Genomic DNA, 18,460 nt, shown 5'->3' with positions numbered 1-18,460 from the left:
TAGGATTTTCCTCTCAGCCCTGCCTAAAGATGGAAGCTTTTTTAAAAAAAAATTTTAAGTCTTTGGTAATGTGCTGATTTCAGAACCAACATGTCTAGCAGCTTGCTCCCTAAGCCCTTCTTTGGCTGGTCCATCACCATGGCAACAGTTCTCCCAGCCTCTGATGCACATTTCACTCTGCCAGTGACAGACAACCTGCAGCACCTTGCTGAGCCCTTGCCTGAGCCCCCATCCACTGGCCTTCCTGGGCCTCCTTTATATACTATGTGACCTGGAAGCTGTCTTCTCTATTCACCTTGAGAAATTAGAAGCAGAAAAGAGTTGGGTACAAAGGAAAAAATAATAGCATAAAAGAAGGAACCATTAAGATCTAATATTGACTCTACTGCTAACAACTCATATTCAGATACTGCTTACATACTCAGATTGTGGCATTAAATGAGAGATTTGTGACCTCTACATCCACAGCAGAGTCTTGTTAGATGAGAGACCTGTGATGTTTTTCGTCTGACAATGGCTGGGCTATGGCAGACTGGGTTAGCTACTGTGAGCAGAAATACTAGTTTTGCCAGATCTGGCCAGCTGATGGTGGTTACCATGTGTGCTGAGCTGAGAAGGACTCTGTGCCACATGTGGGCTCAGCAGGAGATGGTGTGGCAATCAGAAAGAGCTCTCCAAGGAGATGCACGGAAGAGAAGCTCGAGGGTGGGAAGGCGGCACATGAGCTAGAGGAAGAATGAGTTTGACCCCTGCAGAGAACAGAGAAAGAGGCCAACATGGCTGAAATCACAAATAGAAGGTAAGGGAAGATTGAATATATCATAGAGGGCAAATCTCACAAGACTTTGTAGACCAACTTTAGGAGTTTGGGTTTTATACTAAGTGCAGTGAAAAGTCATTGGAAAGTTTTTCAACCAAGGAGCAACATAACATTATATTTTTTTAAAAGTATAATGTGGAGAATTGACTATAGGGAATCCAAGGAAATAAGATGAACAAATGCACTGAGTGGTTAAAGAATTAAGCATTTCCAAGGGTAGTAAGGAGTGCAAAGCACAGGATGCTGCTGGGCCTGGGATACAGGACCGAGAAATTTGTGTGTGATTCAAACAATGGGGAATTGTGGAAAGATTGGGTAGGAGTGGCCTGGCTGAAGCCACACCTCCAAGAAGATAACATGATGATGTTCACTGGCTAAATTTGAAGGAAGGAAACTGAAAGAGGAGACCAACAAGGAGGCCACCGTATGACCAGGGCAACCATCTTTGTCTCCAACATCAATAGCAGTAGAATTCCAACAGTTCTGCAGTGATGGGGTAACTTGAAGATGTGGGGACTCAAAGAGAAGCCAAGAGTTGTACCAAAATATCAAGCCTGGATGATAGGAAGTCTGTTGTCTCCATCTGCCGAACTGGGGATGACAGAGAGACAAGTTGGTCTGGGCAGAAACGTGCCAAGGTCCCCTTGGGACAGGCTGTGATTGCAATCCAGGGAGGGTGCGAGAAGACAGTCCAAAATATGGATCAGAGCTCAAAAACAAAGCTCGGCCTGCAGAGGCCAATTGCAAAACAATAAAATTTAAATAATAGCACCAAGGGAGTTGTCAGTGATCTCTAGAGCAGGAGGTGGGAGCGGGGGGGGGGGGGGGGGGGGGGCGGTGGGGCTAGAACCGGCTTTGGAGACTAGCTGGCCTACGAAGATGGAGGGGTTACCAGAGAAAGAAGAGTGATAGTCAAGGATGCGGGAAGGGAACAGTGAAAGGCCAGAACTTCAAAAAATATGGTGATGTCAATCAGAGTGTGGCCAAACTCTGTAGAGCTGTTAAGGGACATGGGGGCTGGTAAAACATTGTTGGGTGTGGAGAGAGGTGCCCTTGAGGAAGAATTGCTGGGTGCACCTGTGTGACCATGAGGAAGAGGCATCTAGGATGTAGTGGGGTCAGTGGAATGGGGCATCACAAAAGCTGGCTTTTCTTTTGAGAAGGAAAGACTTCCGATTATACACAGGATTGTGGGGGTAAGCTGTTCCAGCATTTCCCAGCTGCTTTAACATTTTATTGATGGTGCCTGTCCTTTCCCCAAGCATCACTGTTGTTTAGCATGGTGGTGATCTCTCCCTCCCAGGCAACTGCAACTGAGTTTTGATTGATTCCACTTTTACAAGGCTCCATTAGCATCTTGGGCTTATTGATTTTTTTTTTTTTTTTTTTTTTTTTTTGAGCTGGAAGAGACTTAGACTTGTTCAACCTCCTCACTTTACAGATGAGAAAAGTGCGACCCAAGACTTGAGGTTGCCTTTCCAAGGTCACAGGAAGCATTTCTAGTAGGGACAGAGGTAAAAATCTAGGACTTCAGGCTCCTGTTCCCACACTGATGCTCACAGCTCTAAGCTACTCAGGGAGTTTTGGGGTAGCATGATGTCAAGCCAAAAAACATGGTTGCAGTGAAACAGACTTGGATTCAGATTGTGTCACTTCTAGCCACGAAACCTTAAGAAAGTTACTTGCCCTGAATCATAGTCTTTGCCTGTCAATAGAGACTACTACTGTCATTTTATTCCTAATGGATATGTTAGGACTTGTCTGGTTACAAGTATAGAAACTATATTCAAATGGCTCAGGCTGAAAAGGAAATGAAGCCAGGAGTAACTCTTGCTGGCTTCAGGCACAGCTGGATCTAGTGCCTAAAGGAAAATACTTGAAGTCTCTGGCTATCTCAGCTCCTCTTCCTTCTACATTGACTTTGTTCTCGGGAAGGCTCTTCTTTGGGATGACAATGTTGGGCACTATTCCCTGCAGGCCTACATCCTATCAGCCAGCATTCCTCAAGGAAAGCAATCCTCTCTCCTAATAGCTTAGCAAACATCCTGGGACTGACCCTGACTGGACAATTTCAGGCCCATTGCTGAGTCAGTCATTGTGCCCATAGAATTAGAATATGCTTATTGGTGGGGTCAGCACTACTTCACCAGATGGGCTGGTGTGGGAGATAGGTAGTCCCACCAAAGAAAGTCTTGGTGCTGTTTCTGGTGCTGTTGACCCAGCAGGGCCCAGCTTATTACCGATGCACCTCAGGCACTTAATAAATTGCTTCTCCCCTTCTAATCTCAGCCCTTCCCATTCACTCCTCAGGCCATCCCATAATCCCTTCCTCAGTGACAGCTCAGTAAGACTGCTGAATGGCAGTCCCCATCCTTCCTTCCCTGTCCATGTCCTCACCATTGAGAACCAGAACCTGGGCTCGTTGCTGCATTCCTCACCTTGGTCGCCATTCTCGGTCCTTCCCAACAGGGCCCCCCTTTTTGGGTACCAACTCTCTGCCATTTTTCTTCACCATTTCCTTGATTTCGGTTGTTAACAGGCACAGTGGTCTTATCTCACTGACTTGGGTGCAGGCTGCTCTAACAGCCTCCCTTCCCTTGACTCGTTTTCTACACCCCCTGTGGCCAGGATTGCTGAGATGGGCACAGAACCTATTTCAGCTGGGGCGGAGTGGTGGGGTGTGACATTTAGAAAGATGTTACGCTTCCCTTTTGCCAAAGCACTGTTGTCATCCTGGGAAAAAGGTCTATAATTGAAATGATAAAAAGACACAGAGTAGGAAGAGGCTACTAATTAAACCTATTATCTTTGTCATGATACCAGAGAATCAGTCCCACGACTTCCCAGCTTGGGAAAACAGCAGGCTCCTGCTAAAGTTTGAATGTAGTTTGGTTGGATGATGACAAGGACATTTTCTCATTCGTGGGAGCCACATGAACAACCAAGAATGAAAAAAGAGGATGTTGGAAAATTTTTTAATTTTGTAAAAAAAAAATCTTCCCGTTTTACATTCTTGCTAGGTTTTTAGAATAAATTGAGTATCTCCAGAATAGGTAAGCCCATCCCAACAGCCCCACTCCCCAAAAAATGGTTGACAATAGGGCTTATTATGCAATTATAATTTTTGAGTTAGAAGGAACACATTAGCATCAGTTTGAGTGGTGAATTGGAAAGGAGACCTTACAACCCATATCCAACAAATATCCATCTGTTTTCCCCAGTTATTACCGATCCAAAAAAAAAAAAAGACCCTCTCTCCTGACATGCAAAATATTCCTTCCAAACAAGCCCCACTTCCCAAGTTAGTCCCTGCCCCCCCACACCATATAAAAATTGGGAGTTACCACCAAAGGGCCCTTACACATCAAGTCCTCCCAGCTGGGATGTTAGTGTCAGATGTATCGGTATGGACTGCAATATTGAGCTGGTGGCTGCTCCCACAGTCTGGTCCCAACACTACTGGCTTCCATTGAGACCTTGAGGCACAACCTTCTTGGATGCTATTTCTTACCTAATATTTAGAATGGTCCTTAAGAGGCCTTACTGACATACAAGAAAACTTACAAACATATCGGAAAACCTGTATCACTTGCCACATTCAGATAACTCCAAATTGAATATAGTGCTAGCTAGATTCTATTGCTTATAGAGGCTGCAAGCCTCACACCTGTTCTTATTCTTAAAAGAAGAGCTGAGTATGTTTTAGATAAACATTAAATATGTACTGGCACCACACTGGTACTTTGTCTTTGATAAAAATCAGAAGAATTGATAGAAGATTTAAAAGGAGATTATTTCTTTGTTGTAGTTGAATATTATCATATCTTAAGTTCATGAGTCACTTAAAGCCATTTCCAGTACCAGTAGTAGTAAAGGCCCCATGTGTGGGGAGATGCTGAGATATCCTCAAAACGAGACTGTTTCCTCCTGGAAATGAGGAGGTGGAACCAGTGGCCTCTGAAGGGCCCTTTCCCCTACAGGTTTCCATGAAAGTCCCTTGAGTCTCCATCAGGGATCCATGGAGGGAGTCACCAGCTTCCTAGGTGGACTCTCATATGGTTCTGGGTTCCCCTGGGTGGTCCTCCCAACCAACCGTGGGGCATATGGAGACACCAACAGCTGCCCTCTGGACAGTAGCCCCAGCTCTAACATCCTATTTCACCTCTTTATTTCCACAGGCTGGAGGGAAGCATTACCACCCCACCTGTGCCAGATGTGTGCGCTGCCACCAGATGTTCACAGAAGGGGAAGAGATGTACCTCACAGGTAAGCAAATCGAACCCTCTGTAGGGCATTCCAATCTGCTCATGACTGAAAAGGAGATGCAGTTGCCTTCCACTTTGATGTTATCTTAGCTGTTGGCTTGTCCTCAAAATTGCAATTAATTCGCCTCTCTCTGGGTGGATGGGAAAAGTTGCCGGTGTGGCTAATATGAAGTGACATGTAATCTGCCTTCCATCCTCGTGCGCCTCCACCCGCTGCTCAGCTGGCCTGCTTCCCTGGCAGTGCTCTGAGAAGATCCTCTGGTTCTGCCTGGGGGTGGGAGGCTGTGTTGCACAGGGCCACGGGGTCAGAGGACCTCAGAGAGATGTCTCAGTGGCAGAGAGTCTGCAGCATCACAGCCTTTACCCTCCCCCATCTCATCCCAGTCCTTCTCCCCACATCTCAGAGATCGCACCAGGCTGCTGCTTAAACCTTCTAAGGCTCTCAAAGGTCATGAAGATAAATGGAGGACATTAACATCCCCCAAAGCAAACCAGGGCTGCTTCCCCACGGCAACCTCCCGGGGTCCGGCCTCTTGCCTAAGGATTCCTGCAACGGTCACCCAGTTGGTCTCTAGATTCTTCTCAGTCCTCCATCCTCAGCCCAGTCCGTTATCCTGGGGCATCACAATACTCTTGGCTTTGCCCCACTGAGAGGTCTTCCAAGTCCCTCCCTGCCCACCAGTTTACATACAGACTCTTCAGCCTTGCATGCTAGATCCTCTCACCAAGGTCCCAAAATAGCCTTGAACATACTCAGCACTTAGGCTGCCAAAGCCAATCTTCATTCCACTTATTCATCCCTTCAACAACTATTTCTTGAGCCCCTACCATGCACAGGCTGTGCCAGGGTCTGTTGAGATCCCCCACAGCCCTACAGTCCAGTGAGGAGATGGGCAGTTAGTTGAAATCCCAGGAGTAAAGGTCAACAGGAGTGAACTTACTAAGAACTTACTGTGTAAGAGCTGTTGGTCTTCTCCCTGAGATCCCTTGCTCCTGGCTTTAGCCCCTCAGCCCTGACATTGGCCCACCTTCCCTCACTGCACAGCTGCTAGCTGCTAGCTGAATCACTGTGATCAACCCTGCCTAGGTGTTTGAATAGCCATCTTGGAGAGGAGGGAGAGTCCCTCCTTCAGATTTCCCCAGAAGGTAGCCTTAAACCAGAGGGACATGTGTTCCTAATAAACTTGTCCTGGTCATTGCTACCCTCAGCCATGAGTTCCCTCAAGCTGTAACGAGGCCCTTGTGCCTACAGTAGAGTTTCTCAGCCTCAACACTGTTGACATTTGGGGCTGGGTAATTCTTTGGTGTGGAGACTGTCCTGTGCTCTATAAAGTATATAGTAGCATCCTTGATTTCTACCTACTAGATGCCACTAATGTGCCCCTTCCCATTGTGACAACCCAAAATGTCTTCAATATGGCCAGATGCCCTCAGGGAGGCACAATCATCCTTAATTGAGAACCCCTGGCCTGGAGCTCTTCAACAGAACCTGTGCCATCTCCTAGGAGTGCTAAAGCAGGGATTCCTGTGCTGAATTGGATGAGGGCACCATTTTTAAGATTTTGTGACTCTGTAATTACTTTTAGATACTCTCATACAGCTTTGGTGGGGGGTGTGGAAGGATCCCAGGGGCCACTCTAAATTGTAAATTGACTGCCCTCATTGTATGGATAGGGAAATAGGCCCAGAGAGAGGAAGAGATGGGTGAGAACTACAATGTGCAGGAGCAAAGCAGGACATGGCCTTGGGAGTCCCCTTCCAGGGTTCTCGCTACCTCTCCTCCTGGGACCCAGGCCCTGCTGCTACTCAAATCCCTCCTTGTTCCCATGAGCACCACTCCCTCAGTGCCTGGGTCCCCAACTGATTCTTGGTGCTGGACTCTGTATTACAAGTCCCTGCAAACAGCATGATGTCTTTGTGGGCACCATGGGGATCTGGTTATACTGCTTGCAAAATTTGTGCCTTTGGATAAGTCTCTTAACTCTCTGAACCTTGTTTACATGATCTGTAAAATAAACCAGTTATAGTCCCTGTAAGTACAGGTATAGTAAGTTCTTGACACATGGGAAGCTCCTCATTCGTTTAACAAATATCTGCTGAACCTACTGTGTGCCCAGTGCTGTTCTAACAGCTAGAGATGCAGCAGGGAGCAAGTCAGACAGCCCCTGGCTCATGGTGCTCCCAGCTAATGGATTAGTGTCTTTGCTGATCCAACTTCACACAGATGCTGAGAGGGTTAATGAACAGATCTATGATCGTGAGCAAGAAAACACCAGCAAACCTAAGGAAGAAATGCCTCCAGGAGGCAGGAGCTATTCTTGGTAGGGGAGAAGGGCCTGTCACCCTCTCATTAAATATCCCCATCCCTACCCTCCTGGCTTCTGGAGAGTGGGAGTAATTGCAGGGCATTCAAGGACCTGCCTCAGGGGGTGCTGAGTGATCTGGAATGAGAGGGTTTGGGTCATGCAGTGGTAGAGTCACGCTGACGCCAGCTGTGGGTATCTTGTGGGGGTGGCAACCACCAGGTGTTTCTGCTACCACCAGAAGCTAGCCTTGGACACCCTAACCAGGTAGGGGCACCAGGGCTCACAATGACCTCCTTCAGAAATGGCAAGAAAGGGGGCCAGGCATGGTGGTGCACACTTGTAATCCCAGGGGCTCAGAGGGCTGAGGCAGGAGGATCACAAGTTCAAAGCCAGCCTCAGCTTTATCAAGGTCCTAAGCAACTCAGAGAGACCCTGCCTCTAAATAAATAAAATATTTTTAAAAAGAGCTGGGGATGTGGCTCACCAAGGGTCCTTGGGTTTAATTCCTAGTACCAAAAAAAAAAAAAAAAGAAAAAAGAAAAAGAAAGAAAGAAAAGAAGAAAAAAGGGGGAAAAATGGCAATTAAAAAAAAAAAAAAAAGCCCTCCTCCCAGGGAGCACAGAAGTGGAAAGAGCCAGCTGAGAGCCATGACTTCCATTAATAGACTGTGACTTTGAGAAGTGACTCCCTTCTCTGGGTCTCTTCCTTCACCTGTCCAATGTAGATAATATCACAGTCTCTGGTTGATCCATTCCACCTGAGGCCACACCGTGTGGCACAGTTTCAACTGTGGGTCTGGTGCTTGGAGCTGAGCACAGTGGGCATGCCTGCTGCCCTGAGCTTACGGTCTGGAAGGAGAGATTGGCACAATCAAACGAAAGTGAAAGGTCAGGGACAATGGAAATGTGCCATCCATCTAGTCTGGGAGGCCAGGAAAAGGCTCCCCTAAAGAAGGACCATTTCACACCAAAATCTTGAAAATGAGTAGGAAGTAAGAGTGTGGAGAATGGGGGAGGTTGGAGGGAGGGAGAACAGCTGGCAAAGAACCCCAGGGGAGGAAACAGGTACATAGTGGAGGAAACTGAGGCAGGTCTGAACACCTGGTGCATGGAGAGCAAGCACACACCACAGGCTCTCGTGAACATTAGCAGAAAGGATTGATGGGAAGGTGCTGAAGACCCCATAAAGCCATTCAGAACAGGGAGGAGGAAGAGAGAGAAAGAGGCTGAGACAATTCCAGAGAGAGTGTGTTCAGATGCCTACGTCAGTCAGTTCCGTAGCTGAACAGTCTGGTCCTGGCAAATCGTCCTCAGGAGATTCTTTGGTCAGTTTGTTTGCGTTTTAATTGCGGTGTGATGGCTTTCTGATGGGCTCTAATTGGGAGAAGTCTGACGTCTATCTGGAAGAGAACTTCCAGGGCCCCAAAAGACAAAAGCAAGTTTTCTTTTATTTGTTTTTTAAGTTCAGTTGCACGTTAGTCTTTTAACTGTTTTTGTAAAGATGCCAGATTTCTAATCTGTTTGTTATCCAAACCCTTCATTTGGGCTTCATCAAGAAATTAGGTCACTGATTTTTGTGCGGCAAAATAATAGCTAAAATGTTGCAGGTTCAGGGCAAAAACTCACACTGAAATCACAAAGATTGCAGTTGCTGGACCAGTGGGGGATTTTTTTTTTTAACTCCAAATATGGTTCCTGAGATACATTTTGCTCTTGTTCTAAATGTGCCTGTGCCCAGGGGAAAAAAGGGGAAGGATTCTCTTTCTCCTCTTCTTTGAATAGGAAATATCAGCTCCATCTCCCACCCCATCCCAAGGACCTGCAACAGTAACACTAGAGAAACCGGGTTCCACTTCACATTTTATAACAGTTCTCTGTTATCATTTGTATTTTCAACTAAAACCACAAGGCAGGAAATCATTTATGAAATCCTGGGACAAATTCTGCTCTACTAATGAAAGTATTGTAACACATTGTAGGTCCTACCAATAATAAGCATGATAAAATAATAGTAATAATAAAATGTCATCAGCTGATATTGATTAAGCATTGACTATGTGCCAAGTCCTATACTAGGATTTTTAAATATAATAACCCTCTTTTATCATCACAACAACCTTGTGAGCTTAAAAAAATCATTAATATATTAATACCCTTATTGTGGAGAAGAAAAACAAAAACTTACAGAGGTTACATTGCTGACCAAGTTTAGCTCGCCTGAGTTACTGGGGTTTCTTTAAAGCAGTTTTCTTGTCTAGTACTGAATTCTTAAGCTGTGGTCCATAGTGGGCCTTCTGAATTCTGAGTCTCCTGAAATGGTGTGCCAAATTCTGCATGTAGGTGTGAGACTAGTGGGAAGTTTCTAAGAAGAAAATCTGTAACTTTCATGATTTTCAGAGGGGTTTGTGGCCCAAAATAAAGTGAAGCCTTAGCTCTGTATTAATGCAAATCCAGAATGGAGCCTTGAAGCTCACTTTGACAATTACACCAAAGCCTTCCTTTATATAGCTGAGTCTATTTCAGACTACATTTTTTTTTACTTCAGATAATACAAGGTTCTGGTATCAGGAGGGGTGTCCCAGCACAGTTGGAGATGCCACTGATATTTATTTAGCAAAGGCCTCCTTTTCCTCTGACAGGCAACTCAGAATAGGAGCACTGAGCCATAGATGTCCCAGGGAAGTGCCTCCTGCTGTCACAGGTTGTGGCATGCCAGCCCTCAGTCATGCTCTTTGCCTGTCATCAAACCACATTCAAAGGCACTATTGTAGTATTGGTTGCTATCATTTCATACTTTAGCATTATTACTTTAAATTGGATCTCTCTACTGACAGCTTAGGTTGTAGGAGTTATGCTTAAAAACTTTAAACCTTATGTTTCCCCAATCCTGCTATATAATTTTAGATTCTTCAAACATATTCTGTTCCTGTACTAAATTGATATTTCCTAAAGTCTGACTTACTAAGCATATTTCATTTTAAATAGAGTATATTTTAATTTTTGATAAGCTGCCATTTTTTTTCAGATTTTTTAAGGGTTACCAAACATCTTGAATCATATAGAAAATATCACAGTGTAGTAGTCTTAGGTTTGTATTCTTGAAGTCTGTTTCCAGCTTGCTTCTCTCAGGTCACCACAAACTCAAGGTGATGTAGCACTTTTCTCGCCAGTTACATGTCACATTTACTTTACCAGCCAATTTGTCCACGTTGGTCAGAATTAGGTCCAGAGCAGCAGTTTCCCTGGTTGCTTCCTCTATTTTCTGAGAAACACTATTGCCTGTGGGGCAAGTCAAGAACTTGTCAGATACTCAGGTTTTAGCCTGATGAGATGTTTTATTAGTCTGGACTTTGTAAGTGGCAGAATCCCAACTCAAACCAGGTTAGGTCAAAGGGAATTAATTGATGGCACCCAGAACTGAGGAGCATCTAGGGGAGCTGGGTTGAGGGGCCCAGGAGTGTCATCAGGCAGTTCTTCTCCCTGCTTCTTTTTGTGTTTGGCCCATGATCTCCTGCCCCAGACTGGGGGGAACCATGTGGTGGAAGGAGGCCAGGGTCAGACCCCTCACTGGGCTCAGAGAGAAGTCCCAGAGATGACAACGACCTGCTTTGGGCCACACATCCTTGTCCAGGCCAGGTAGACAAGCAGGCAACCCATTCCAGCTCCCTAAATCCCAGTTGCCCCATCTATAAAAGAAGGATGAGACTAGACCCTGCCACTCAAGTCTGTCATGAGAATCAGCTGAGCTACTGCAGGGTATGGGCTTAGTACAGAGCCTGGCACTGCCAGCTCTGCCAGCCTAAGCTCCTGATAAACACCCAGAGATGGCCAGGCCCCAGAACACAGGACATTCATCAGTGCTGGCTCCTGTCATTATTAAGGATGTTCAAGTAAGACTCAGCATATGTTCTCAGCAAAGGTTAGCATTATAATTTTTTACTTAATTACTACTGCTATAAAATTGGTATGTAGCATGAGGCCAGGAACAGGCACTCTGTAAATGTTAGTTATAATAATACCAATAAGAATAATAAGAATACTTAGTGCTTGGCATAAACTGAGCACCTGGTACATTTTAATCCCTGTCCCAGTGGTTCCTATCAGCAGTCATTACTTCCCCTGAATTACTAGGCACCTCGTCACTGCTGCTCTCCTCGCTCCCTCCTGCCTGATACCCTCCACAGGAACCAGCTTCATAGTACTACGCACTTTTCTCCCTGCCTCCTTATTAAGCTTCAAGCCCCCTTCATCATGGCAACTCCAGGCAAATGGGTCTTGCCCACTTCTCCCGAGGTGCCCTCCTCCCTGGGCACAAGCCCAACCTCCAGGAGGGCATGCTGGCAACCAAGCCAGGCTTCTGCCCAGCAACTTCACCTGCACAGTCAGCCTGTCACTCACTGCATCCCCTACCTCACCCAGTCCCTGATGGGAACAAATGCTCCCCACCCCAGCCTCTCAGTGACTCCTGTCCCCTGCCCCAAGTAGCCCCTGGCACAGATTATAACACAAATACCAACTACAGGCAGATATTGTTCTAAGTGTTATACACAAATTATCTGGTTGATCCTTAAAACAAACCTATGAGGCAGATAGTGTCATCACCCCCACTGTATAGACAGGGAAACCAAGGCACAGAGTGGTAATTGAGTTGCTTTAGACATGCAGCTACTAATGCAGTAAGTGATGTAACCAAGGCGCAAACCTCATAAGAACATTACATTAAATAATGAACACAGTGCCTGGGGCATGGAGAAGATTGCTAATGCCAAGATGATGGTAATGATGACATTGTCTCATGGCACATTGAACAGAAGAGCCTGCTTGTCTCCCTCCTGCTGAGTCTGCACCCTGAGTGACGGAGGAAAAACAGGGTACCCTGGGGTCTGCAGCAGCCCTTCATCTGCTGGGGGACATGGACAGGGATTTTCTTTTTCACTGAGATAACATTCACATAACATAAAATTAACCATTTAAAGTGTATAATTCAGTAGTTATTAGTGCATCTGTGTGACCATCCCTCTATCTAGTTCCAAAACATTTTCATCATCACAAAATAAACCTGGGACCCATTAAGCAGTTGCTCTCCATTCCTGGCTCCCCCTAGCTTCTGGCAGCCATCAATCTGCTTTGGGTCTCTAGATGTACCTATTTAGGGTATTTTATATAGAGAGAATCATACTGTATGTGATCTAACTGTATTTAACTTCTTCCCTGAGCATAAAGTTTTCTAGGTTCATTTATGTCGTAGCATGCATCAATATGTCATATCCTTTATGACTGAATAATATTCTATGGTAATGGATATATACCACATCTGAACTGAATGGGGATTTTAAAGGACAAACTCCAATTTTTGTCCCAATGGTAGTGCTGCTGTCACAAAGGTGGAAACCTAAGAGATCTCCTCCTGCTGTGGTCAAGAGAAATCTGAAGAAGAAACCCACTGCAGGAGAATTCCCTGGCTATAATCAGAGGCCCAAAACTCAAGTGTCCACATAGATGAGTGAAAAGGGTGGGGACACAGGGCGGGTCCCCGGGGAAGATCACGGCAACCTGCAGTGTCTAAAAACATTCAGATTCAAAAATGTTTAAAATCATCACTGTGCTGACCAAACAGAACCTTCAGTCACCATTGTACTTGTAATCCCCTGGGGATCCTAAAAGATGATGGCACCAGGTCCAGCTTTGGCATTTGAAACAAAGGCTTTGACAAACTAAATTTCAAGGTTCAGCAAAGATGTAGTAGGTTCCCCACCATTGAATCAAGCCCTGATGTCACAGGCGTGGGGTACGCTATGACCAGTCAGATGCACCCCTTTGGCCCTTCTTCGGTGAAGAGTGGCCCAACAGCCAGGTGAGGGGCCCTTCAGGAGACGGAGGTCTCTGTCTCTGAGTCAGCTGACAGAGAAATAGCCAGCACGTCACTTCTGTGACCTTCCAGTTGGTTTCACCTGCAGAGCCTGGAGTTATGAATGACAGTCTCAGAGGAAAAAACAGCACAGATTGTGGAACCCGGAGTCCAACAAGCAAAAAACAATGTTGCATTCTTACAGGATGTTGGAGTTCTACCTTATACAAGGTAGAACTTATAGAACTTATACAAGGTAGAAATTATACAATTTGTTTCTTTATCCCAAAGAAACCAATCTGGAATGTGGTCTGGTATTGAGCCCTCTGGTTTTTGTATTTAGGGTCATCAGATCATTTGGGGAACTGTTGAAGTACTGATTCCCAGGCTCCTCCTCCAGGAAGTTGGTGTCAGTGGCTCCTAGGGCCTGGGAATCTGCATTTTTTTTATAAAAAATAAAACAGGTAGTTCATAATGCATACCTTAAAACTCAACCTGGAATCATACCTGTCAAATCAGAGTCTAAATTGTTCTACTTGTTCAAATCTTTGGGCTCAGCTTTAAGAATCCATATGGCCTAGGATAGAATCTTCTATTTCTTTTGTTTGTTCATTCATTCAATGGGTATTTATTGAGAATTTTCCATCTTTGCAGTTAAGATGGAAGTAAATACCTCTTGTAGAATTTGCGTTCTCATTGTGATTATTGGATAGAAGCAAATAATTATTTTCTTTATACAGAGAAGACTGTTAAGGTGGAAACAGAATTTTCGAGGATTGGGATGGTTGGTCAGAAGCTCTCAGCGTAACTGCTAAGCGATGAGTCTCCTCCACAATATCGCTGCCGAGTACTTAAACACTTCTAGGCCCAGGAAGCTCACTGTCAGATAAAAGAGACTGTTCAATTCTCAGATGTTAATTTCCCTTCCCTGGAACTTCTGCTCCTTAGTTCTTGTTCTACTTTATAAGATTTGCAAAGCAAATGAAAGCCTCTTCCCACAGAGAGCCATTAAAATATTCAAAGACACACTTTGCCATTCTGTTCAGTCTTCTCAGGGTGAAGACCCTGCTTTAGGACCTAATTTTGGGTGTCCTCCCTACTCTGTCCACCCATCCTCCTTTGGGTGACTCCTCACCTTGTATCTTTTTAAAAATAGAAAGGTAGGACACGTCAGTCATCCATATGTTTCTTTTTTAAACATGCACCGACTAGGCACAGAAAGAAGTGAATAACCACCTTCTTCCCTCTGGATGTTGTTATCTTTGTTACTGCCAAGAGGTTGAGTTATTGGCCAAGGGCATAGACTCAGCAGATGATAATTTCATAGTCATCTTCATGGGGGAAAAAAACATTTTTTTCCTTCAGATATCTCAGTTTATAGCTAGCTACTAACAAATTATTTATTGACCCTCTTTTATTTACATGAAACACAGCCAACTCCTAAACTTATCTTTTCACTTCTAATTATATTTCCTCTCTTTCTAGCCTTCTCCCACATCATTTATTATATAAACACGCTTTCCCATATGCAGAGTGGTAATGGCCACTTGTGGCTGTTTTATTTCGGATCAAACATGTCAATGTCATGGAGCCAACAAGCAATAGAGACCACCTAGCCTGAGCTCCCCCACCCACTGGACACATCATTTCCTGCATGAGGACTTCTGCCCCCTTCACCCTTCCCATGTGTCTTTCACCTATTCCATTGATCCCTTCAGACCTTTGTGTCCACCTAGTCCATTTCCCACAGTGACCTATAACATGTGTTTCCTGCCAGAGCCACAGTTGTAAACAACTCCTGATAGACCCAGGAGCAACTCAGAGAGGAACCAGAAATGCTCTCTCCAGTAACTCCCAAGATCCCAGCCAACAGCTTGTTAGTGGACACACCCTGTGATTGCTGGCTCCAGCCCCTGAACCAGAGTCCCTCTACTGGGCTCTGAGAGCACTGCATTCACTGTAGAAGGACTGAACTACTGAGCAATTAAGAGCCCCAAAGAGTAGCAGCACACAAGAACGGAAAATTCCTTCTGCGCAAAAGACAAAACTGGTCCTAGAAGGTGAAAATAAGCTCCAAGTTCTTCTAAGTCCCACCTTATTGTTATTCATATGAAGAAACTAGGACCTAGAGAAAGGATGTGTTAGTGGATGAGCAGAGATAGGAACCCAGGGCTCCATGCTTACAGCCCATCCTCTCTCTTTTTTGGGGGGGATCTGATTTTATGATCTTACAGCACCCTCCTCTCCCTGGCCAGTATTCTGGTCCCAGGGGCTCCAGGCAACAAACCATAATGGAAAGAATATCCTAGAAACAAAGTCAGACAAACACATGCCATCTGGGTGCTCAGGAATCCAGCCATTTGCTGGTTCCTTTCCTTTTAGGGCTGGTTACAAGAGGAATGGCTCCAGAGGGATAATATGTTCCTATTTTTCCTTCTAATCCAGGACACCTGTCCCTTCTCTGGGGCATGTGTAATATTTGGGGCTTCATCTCAACATGTGACCAGCCACCTGTTGTTCATGCCTTTCCAAATTGGCTTCTCGAGTTTGGGGCTGGCCAACTAGACCCCCACCCACGATAAAATGTGGTTTTACACAACACAAATATACTGGATTTGAAGAGTCTGCAGCCTCTGAGGAATTAGCTGGTCAAGACAATGCTCTTAAGCAGAAAAAACCATGACACCTCCTCCCCTTAAACATGATAGCTCTGATAAGTTTTAAGTCTGTCCTAAGTCTTTGAAGAGAAGGAAGGCTGGAGTTCACCGCAGTCTGTCATTTTCTTTCATCCCCCACTGCCATTCATTCATTCGACAAATATTTATTGACCACCTGCTCTGTGTCACTCATTGCCAATCATCCACTCATCTATTCACCCCACCAACGTGTATGGACCTCCGCTAAGAACCAAGTCCTGTGCTGAGTGCTGTGGGAGATGTAGCAATGAATAAAGCTCAGGTCTTCCCCAGAAGGAGATCTTAATTAGTTGGGTTGGGAAATTTCAAGCTGCTGTGACTTAAGGCTCTTTGTGTGAAGAGAGATTCAAAGAACTATGGAACAACAAGGAGAGAGAAGTCACCCCCAGTTGGCAGGTAAGAAAGTTTGCAAGAGGATGTCATGCAAGACCTGAACCTTGAGGAATGGTTAGGATTTGGATACACAGAAAACACATGTGGGCAGTCAAGTTGTCGTACAATGGCGAGGTGCCAGGAGGGAGCTAAGAGAGCAGAGGGGGTCCTCCCAGTGATGTGCAGGGCGCATGTGCTGCTGGAAGAGTAAGTCGAGTGGGGGTGGGGACTGATTCAGAAAATGGTGGGTTTGAAAAGTCTGAGCCTTTGCTATTTTCTTGGCCCCTTAGGTTCTGAGGTTTGGCACCCCATCTGCAAGCAGGCAGCCCGGGCAGAGAAGAAGTTAAAGGTAAGCACATTAGTCATGATGCGAGAACAGCAGTCCTATACAGAGACCTTTAACCTGTGAATGTGGGTTCCTGATACTATAGGGAGTGGGTGGAGCAACCCAGGCTGCACAGAGAGATGAGCTCCCAGGCTCCTGGGTTCTTGAAGCTGTGGAGGGGATACCTGGGGTGTGTGTAGGGGATAGGGAGCACACTTGCCCTCCAGTGTACCTTTATACCATGACACCTGACAATCATATTACCTGCTGGAGTCTCCTTAACTAAAAACACACCTGTGCAATTCTGCCCAACTAATTACACGTGTCTCCTTTGCCATTTCATCCACTTACTATAAATTTTGTGGAAGAACTGGCTTTATTGATGTGTGATTTCTTTTGAGCCATACATGAATTTTTTTTCCTGTTTCTTCCAAGATCTCTTTTATTTAAGGTGTTAGAAGATATAATTGTTCTTTTCTTCCTTAATCTCTCCCTCTTTGAGGGCATTTCCCAAATTTGAGTGATTTTTTTTTTTTTGTAGTTGTAGATGGACAGAATGCCTTTATTTTATTTGTTTATTTTTATGCGGTGCTAAGGATTGAACTCAGGGCCTTGCATGTGCTAGGCAAGCGCTCTGCCACTGAGCTACAGCCCCTAAGTCTTTTAAAAAAAAAATACCTTTATGTAAATCAAACCCACTGCCTCACACATGCTAGGAGAGCGCTGTACTGCTGAGCCACAACCCTACCCCTTGAGTCATTCTTTAAAACCCTGAGGCTTGCTGGGCACAGTGGCATATGCCTGTAATCCCAGTGGCTCAGGAGGTTGAGGTAGGAAGATCATGAGTTCAAAGCCAGCCTCAGAATTTAGCGAGGCCCTAAGCAACTTAGTGAGACCCTGTCTCAAAACAAAACATAAAAAGGGCTGGGGATGTTACTCAATGGTTAAGTGTCCCTGGTACAAAAAAAAAAAAAAAAACCTGCAGCTTTCTGCTGTATATATGCACTACCTCTTTGTACCCTTATAAGCTTAATATTTTTCTTGAAATCAACTCATTACTTTTTATTTAACTAAAATTATTTTAAAATAAACTTTATATTGCCAAGTGGAAATTAATAATACTTGCTATAAATAAAAAGCAGTCATAAAATAAAATAATTCTTGAGATTAAATCTTAAAACTTCTAGTTAATGTTTCCTGTACTCTCTTTGGTCAGGAAGAAAATAAAGGGAAATTAGCCATTGTTGAGACAGTTGTAAATATGTATTAGCACCAAATTGAGATTCCTCTTTGATCAAATCAGGAGGATTGAAATAAAACATTACATTACACTCACTCTGTGACTCAGTGTTATCAAACGTTCCACCTACACTCATTTTCCAGAACCATCCCTTGTTCACAATCCATATTTTGGAAAACACTGCTCCGTAGCCCCACTCAGAATGCTTTAAATTTCAGGATGAGAGGTCTGGGAGGGAACTGAGAAATCTTGAAGCTCAGCCCCTTCATTTTACACATCAGGAATCCAAGATCTCTAAAACACATGCTTCACCAGTGGTCCTTGATTCTCAAGCCATTGACTTTGCCACCACAGCACGCTGCCACTCTTGTGGAAGCACTAAGATTGACATCACGCTGTTCTGCTGAGGGAGCTATTAATCCACCATTGTCATTGTTCACAGACAGATTTTTTTAACTTTTTCACTTAAGTTGATATCAATTTGCAGAGGGTACATGATAAAGAATCAGCATATTGTGCAATTACATGATATGAATAAACAAACTACTGAGGAATGAATACTACGCAATTTTACTCAAAGTAAAGACAT

The 18,460-nt window shown here is 44.7% G+C and overlaps 1 protein-coding gene across 1 annotated transcript in view; it reads left to right on the top strand.

The window, feature by feature from the left end:
• Ablim3 (actin binding LIM protein family member 3) overlaps positions 1–18,460 on the top strand; it is a 109,667-nt gene that overhangs the window by 65,997 nt on the left and 25,210 nt on the right. Inside the window, exons 7-8 of the mRNA XM_027949352.2 lie at positions 4,999–5,086; positions 16,597–16,655. Coding sequence (XP_027805153.1) covers positions 4,999–5,086; positions 16,597–16,655 — 147 coding nt within the window. The remainder of the gene's footprint in view (positions 1–4,998; positions 5,087–16,596; positions 16,656–18,460) is intronic.

The sequence above is a fragment of the Marmota flaviventris genome, chromosome 5, assembly GCF_047511675.1.
Source record: "Marmota flaviventris isolate mMarFla1 chromosome 5, mMarFla1.hap1, whole genome shotgun sequence".
NCBI lineage: Eukaryota > Metazoa > Chordata > Mammalia > Rodentia > Sciuridae > Marmota > Marmota flaviventris.
The sequence above is the reverse complement of the archived record's forward strand: the minus strand, read 5'-3'. Positions and strand labels throughout refer to the sequence as shown.